General features: G+C 52.7%; 1 protein-coding gene across 1 annotated transcript; it reads right to left on the minus strand.

Moving 5' to 3' along the window:
- Positions 1 to 1604: 1604 nt before the first annotated feature.
- On the minus strand, positions 1605 to 5074 carry VOLCADRAFT_74811 (uncharacterized protein). Its single transcript, XM_002950855.1, has 6 exons — positions 4666 to 5074; positions 4406 to 4498; positions 3834 to 3936; positions 3242 to 3348; positions 2656 to 2766; positions 1605 to 2400 (listed from the first exon to the last, which is right to left on the minus strand). Exons 1-6 carry the CDS (start codon positions 4792 to 4794, stop codon positions 2092 to 2094), a joined length of 852 nt encoding a protein of 283 aa, XP_002950901.1. The 5' UTR covers positions 4795 to 5074; the 3' UTR covers positions 1605 to 2091.
- Positions 5075 to 7009: the final 1935 nt, after the last annotated feature.

The raw sequence follows: 7009 nt of genomic DNA on the forward strand, positions 1-7009 counted from the left end.
CTGTCGTCGTCGATCCAGGGAATTCTCCTACCTCGCTAAAACGTTCGATGCGCCATGCACGAACGGGCATACGCGCCGTGATCCCAAAGATACTTGTGCATCTTCCCGTAGTTTCCATTTCTTAAATTATAAGAATCCCAAAGGTATCCATCTACTCATTTCTCATGAGACTAACTGTCGCCATCCACGGCAGCGCTGTGACGACTGGCATCGATGTTGCACACCGCACGCACCTTCTAATCCCAGCAGGTACGTGCGTACGCTCGGACACGCTCAAAAACCTGCTTTGTATGTTCCGGTGGAATTTTCTGATTCAGAGAAGTTTTTTCATGATGCAATCAAGCGTCGCGAACCTGCACAGCATGATGCATGGGGACCTTCGAATGTATCGAGATGCAAGCAAGCACGAGGCGGCGGCGGTACTCGTTAAAAAGCGCATAAGGGACGTGAATTCAACATTCACGTCCCTTATACGCTTTGCCACTCTCTGCCTGCTCTGTCTGGCCATCCCCTCTCATGCACATCCACACCGGACTAATTGGGCAAGTGTCATCAGCTTCATCGATTCTGGAAAAAGGCTGTCAGCCCTTTTTGCAGCTTCTTGAGCATTCTTTCGTACCCGCAAAAGCTTGCTTACCCCTGGCAATGGGAACCCAAGTAAGGATCTCTACATAAGACATCAAAAACGCCTTCGTGGATCATGCTAATCACTTCTCTTGAGCTCGCGATTGTTAGCTACTGGGTACAATTACTCCAGGCAACTGATTAGCTATCGATCCAGCAGCCGAATACACCCGCCAAAAGCCTAACCCAAGGACAGTTTATCGCTGTGTGTTCTATTTCCTTGTTTGTTCTCTATTACTAGCAAGATGAAATCTGATTTGTCAACGGCAAGCGCAGGGGATCGCGAGGCAAAGAATTCGGGGCAACCACTCAAACAGGTTTTAGCTGACCAGCAAGTAACGAACGTGGCCCCGCGCCCTTGCTCTCGATTGGACATCGTCAGCGTCACGGTGCCAGCTCACCTCACGTCCTAGGCAGGTTAAATCTTACAGCTGACATATCAAGCCGGCATGCCTACTGCTGATGAAATAATCACTTTTATTTGAATGAAAAGAACTATTATCTATCTGCCAGCATGCTCAAAGATATTTCAAACAATGATGATATACAGGTGTCCAAACAATAACTGCAGTTTGACTTGGTACGATACATTCGGCAAACATGATCGCTTACAATAGCCATTCGATTGCATTGTCAGATAATGCTGTCTGCGCCCACTCTTTGAGCACAGTCTTCTCTCTGTGCTAAGGCACAACTGGCCTGATGCGCAGCTTACCTTTAGTTTGCAGCATCGAGATCTTGTGTCGTTAGTCTGCAGCTATGTCCCATGACTCATACCGTCCCATGACTCAGTAGTTATAACGGGATAATTGTTAAAAAGTGACCGACACTCATATACCAGTAATAGGACCCGAGGGGGGCCGGCGCCTTTCTGATTCTAAGAAAGGGAAAATGGGAGAAATGAAATGTCTCAAACCTATCTCACACCGCCTGCTTACCCTCATCCTAAGCATGCGGACAAAATAATGGTGATCGCGTCGCGACACCACAAGCTATTACAGGATGCGCGTGACGCAAGCGTGTCGCAACATGCGAGAGTCGAACAACGCGAGCTTTATATCGCCCTCCACTCCAGTGAGCTGCAGGTTTTGGCCCCCCACCCGCCCTGTTACTTTCAGCACCGGTACTGAGGGCTGGGGCCCTACCAAGGCCTGCACCTCACCTAATGAAGGAATGTTGGCAACACAGCTGTACGGCTGTACGGGCAAGGATTGCAAGCAGCAGTTGTGGACTAAGACTCCCAAACCCCGTCTGTCCTAACATCCTTCACAAACAGCTCCTTCACACACCCACAACACCCATCCAGCCAATACCGTGTATTTATCTTCCGGTCATGTGGGTCGTCTCCCGTCTCGTTAATATTATGTTACCGTCAATGCCGTCGATGCCGATATTGAGTCGTCAGTGCCTTTTACAATGTTGTCCGAAACGCCTCAAGCCACCGAAACACCTCCGCTCTAAGGTCCCTCAACATGGCAACTCCGAACCCTCCGCCGCAGCCTTTCCCGTCGCCTCCGGCGCCCTCGTCTCCGCGGACTCCGGACCTGCCAGATATTCCAGCACCAGCTCAATCAGCCGCGCCGCTGCCATCGGCGGACGGAAGTTATGGTCCGCTCCATCCACCACCACCAGCGTGTGCCGACATTGCTGCATAACGCCTGCCAACCGTCGTGCATCGTCCACCGGAACAACGGTATCGGAGCTGCCGTGGATTGTGAGCACCTGAGAGCCTCTCGAGATTTTGGCGGCCTCGGACAGCATGTCGAGTTGCATGCGCTCGTCCACATTCTGTACACGTAGGGCAGCAGTACAATACGGCAGTCGCTGGTTAAGAATAAGATGGCAAATGGGAATACGGCAGTGCTGTGTTTCGTTTCAGCAAAGAAACGGTTAGGTTCTCTGTTGTACACGGATGCATGTATATGGGCATGTACGGCACTTCTACTCGCACGTGCATAGGTACAGCCAGCCAGCTAGAAGGGCCGAAAGGCATAGAGACAGACAGACATGCAGGCAGACGCTCAGATTTACCTGCTTGGTCAGCAAGTACTTGATAATCCGTCGTCCACCGTCTTGCCGAACCTCCTGCTCCACTGCCCCAACCTCGGCTAGGCGATCCATTATATCCGCCCCGAAGCGCTCCTGTCACATTATTATCCGGACAGGGGTATGGGGGGAGCTCAGACCTGGAAGTCATCGAAATGCCACTGCAGCAACAAATCATTCACACCATCTTCACCATAACCACGTTTCGGAACTGGGCCACAACAGGAACCACCGGCGGAAACACGGGACGACCTGGAAGTGGCCGCTCCAGAGGGCGTGAGAGCCGGCGGGCGCCAGAGCTGCAGATGCGCGATGATGTGCTCGTGAAAAAGACAGGTGCAAGGAGGGAAGGCACACAGCAAACGGGCTGGCATGCGGGCATGCACGCGGGCTGGCAGGTAAGCATGGGTCATAGGCAGATGTTGCTGCCCCTATAGAAAGGAGGACCGGCGTCATGATAGATAGGTAAGCATGGCTTGTGTGCCTGTGTGCAGGTATGATGTGATACCCGTACATGCCACCAGTACATGTCAGTGCCGTAAGCTACCACCCGGGGTTGCGGTGAAATTACCTTGATACCACGTGACATGACACCTCGACCCGCGACATTCACTACATACGGCACATCGCCGTACCTTGACGCGTACAACAGTACGACATTACCGCCCTTGCTGTGACCTACGAGCAAAAAATCACAAACATGTACACGAGGCGGTCACGTCACCCCGCGGTCCATTTGATTTACCACAGCTGTCACAGCTCATACTCTATCATACATCTATCCAAAAAAAACACGTCAAGGCACGCGCGGCCGGCACAGGCGGGGCGTGAGGCCATGGGGCTATCTCCACGACAGGCGCGCATAGCATGCCAGTGGTGGTGGTCGTGGTGTGTGGTGTGGTGGTGAGTGGTGGGGTACAATGACGGGTGCCATCTGACATGGGCATGTTCTTAGCATCACGTCATCGAAGATAGCTCCTGGGTGGTGGCCCTGTGCCGGTTCCCACCGCCACGTCGGCCGCCACCTCTCATTCCCAGCGAGCCTCCCTCACTGCTGCCAGCCCTCTCACCTTTCAAGCGGTCATCACAACTCCTACACACGAGCAGCACCAACAGCACATGGAGGCACCAACACCACCAGACACCGCACGGAGCACACCTACCAATGATCGCGTGTACGCTCTTTTGCAGTATGTCCCGTACGAACTGTACGGCAGCCCGCAGGTCCTCGACCTCTCGGAAGTAGTTCCCAAAGCTGAACGTGCCCTGAGTGCAAGGAGGGGGGGGGCGAGGGTGATAAGAGGTGCCCGGCCCAACACGGAGGAGTCGTAGGAGTAGGAGTAGAAGGAGGATGAACGTGGCCCCGCGTCCTAAGGACAAATACATACTCAAGGAGGGGTGGAGGGCAGGGTGAGGGACTGTGTGGCCAAGGTGAGACAAGGACGCGGTACGCAGTCGAAGATTGAACATTGTTCGGGGAACTGTCCAGGGAAGTGCTGAGTGAGGGGGGGAACTTTATGAGTTGACAGGAGTTGACAAGAGTTGAGGGGTTTTAGAGGGAACAAGCATGGAGCCTTCTAACGGGGCGGGTGACGCAATGAGTAAGTGTGGCAAATGGTGCAGACCTGCGTAAGCGGCGGATGCGAGAAAGAGTAAAAGACAGTGCCATGTCCACGTCCTACCCATGGGAATGGGCGCCTGCACACGGTACGACACCGTACTGTACAGCACCCACCTCGGATTCTCCGTTTCCGGCAAAATCGAATCTCAGGCTGCTCAACCCCCTTGCTGCTAGCTCCTCAGCGAGTCGCGGAAACAGGAAACCGTCCTGTTGGGAGCGAAGGATGTGTTTGGTGGTGGTGCTGGTGTTCGGTTTCCAAGTTAGCTGACCGCTATTGCGGCCAGATCTTGCGTGGGCTCCGTACATGGTACGGCACCCATCATACATCTAGGCAATCTAACTCCACAGCAGAAATCATCTGAAAAAACTGTCACCTTGGTGGAGGCGTAGCCGTGGCATAGGATGACCACGCCATCGGACCCCACATCCATGAACTTGGCGGCCAGTCGCTCGCTGTGGAAGTTGCCGAACGATAGCGTCTGCGTCTGGGACCCCTCAGACATGGAAGCCAGACAGTTGTTGCCGCAGTATCCGCTGTTTCTTTTGCGGCGGTCTTTGCTGCCCCTGCTGCTGCAGTGGTGGGTGCTGTTGACGCCGATATCCCGGACGTTGCTAAAGCTGCCGGCGTCACAGCTGCCAGGCGTCTGTTTACCGAGGTCACGACTGGAGCATGCTGTAGCACGTGCGTGCTGTCGTTGGCGACCGAGGAGATAGGAAGGTAGCTTGCAGCAGCAGCGATAAGACGGCTTAAATTGGCCTTTCCGTCCTAGGTTCAGCTCACCGACAGGCAGCCGCAGCATTGCCTCAACCCAAATACTAGATACAGTGTGGTAATGCGGCTGCAGCAAAGGTGCAGCGATGCTCTAAAGGTCTGTCGCTTGCCGTGGTAACCATCGTCTACCGTTTGCCGTATTATCAAACTCGAGCTCAAGCTTCGACACTAAATTCACTCACTATATTCACGCATTTTCAAAAATAATTGCATAATCATTTATGCATCATGTTATACTCACCAGCCAGCCATGTCTATGGGTCCTGTGGTGTCCGAACGCACGCGCGCCACCAAACGTCGTCCGCAGCACCGTCTGATGCTAGTTGTGCTTACCTTTTAAACGGCATTTGGCTTGCTTGCACATATGATACGTGCGGCAGCAAAACTTGGCCAAATTGTTTGTAGCGCCTTTCATACATCTAACCTATAGTTCAGCGTATGAGCATTCTATCTATTTCATGTAGCATTAAATCAGGGGCGTGATTGGCTACACTTCCAACCGCGCAACTTCATATGCGCGCAAGCCCGCATCCACCACCATCATCTGTCACTTATTTCCAATTAAGGGCCAAGGGGCCACTATTGTGCCCGGGCTAACATTGAATTCTCAACGGCAAGTGGCCTGTCAGTGATTCGCTCGGCATGCAACAGCGGGAATGCTATTTGCATGCTTCGCCAGCAGGTGCGGTGGGGCGGCCAGGAGCAAGCAAGCAGGGCGCTCTCTTGCCCGCTCGCTCCCTCCTAGCCGTTTCAAAAGTGCGGTGTCAAAGCAGATGTAGTCGACGTGTGGGCGTGGTTCCGCAGCTGATATCGTACCGATAATGGACAAAGGATTGAGAACTCGCCGCGGCCTTAGATTTGAGTGCCCTTACCAGGGTTGCGCCACCGAGGCAGGGGAGTCTAATCTTGGCTCTCAGTGCAGAATCAAGAGCAGCTATGGTGCCGTCCATTGGTTATGTTACCCAAACCCCGGTATTGAGGGTAGGTTGGCGATGGGGTGGAGGGGGCCCCCATAAGACCTAAAGATCTATCCGTAAAATTAGCGACTGATATGCGACTTTCGCCACCTTCTGTGGCTCGTCGAGCAGCCCATATCCTGTTTATTAAAGAGGCGACGGGCTCTTCTAAGGTACTGGGTAAGGCTATTCTTACGTTGCAACGGACCTTCCATCGTTTATGGACCTGGTCGGCATGTCGACATGCGACCAGGGTGAATAAAGCACATAAAGACGGCCAGGATTTAGGATAGACTTTTCCGTACGTTGCTACAATAGCTTGAACTTCTTAACCGCATGCAGTGCGAAAGGAAAAGCAGGTTTCAGGCTTGTCTAGGTGATGCTGGACCCATGGGTCCATGCGTCCCCGAGCAGCTGCTTACAGATTAGAGTTCATGCAGAGCCCCGCCGCTCAAAATATTACTTACAATAGAATATGTTAACTACACGGAACACAAGTACCAAGTTTCGTGAAGATTGATTACGTTTTCGAGAAGTAGCCAAATCCTTAGATGAGAACCAATTAGATCTAATTAGATTGAGGTGAGATAACTTTTCTATCTAAACCTTTGGGCTACCCTATGTATGGTCTCATTTACGATGGGAAAATGAACAAAAAGCGGTTTGGTGGCGTCTCACGGTTGATGGGGTGCCTATGTTAGGAAGTTCCCATCTCAGGATGTCGCAGCCAGCAGTGTGTTGTTGTTGTTACATGGTCGTGGGTGCGTTCCCCGTACCTGCAAACCACCCTAGTACGAGCCGAGGGCTCAAGGGCTGCCAAATCGCCTATAAGCACCATCCTACCTCGCACTTCCAACGAGACAAGTGATGAAGTATACTAACGACCAAAGGGAACGATAGAGTTGCGGTGAGCAGTGTGTGGTTGTGGAGGTTGTCCACTAGGTTCTCTAGGAGGCGTATTCCCTCGCTGTCATCACTTCTGGGCCTGTC

Source organism: Volvox carteri, assembly GCF_000143455.1.
Source record: "Volvox carteri f. nagariensis unplaced genomic scaffold VOLCAscaffold_20, whole genome shotgun sequence".
Taxonomy (NCBI): domain Eukaryota; kingdom Viridiplantae; phylum Chlorophyta; class Chlorophyceae; order Chlamydomonadales; family Volvocaceae; genus Volvox; species Volvox carteri.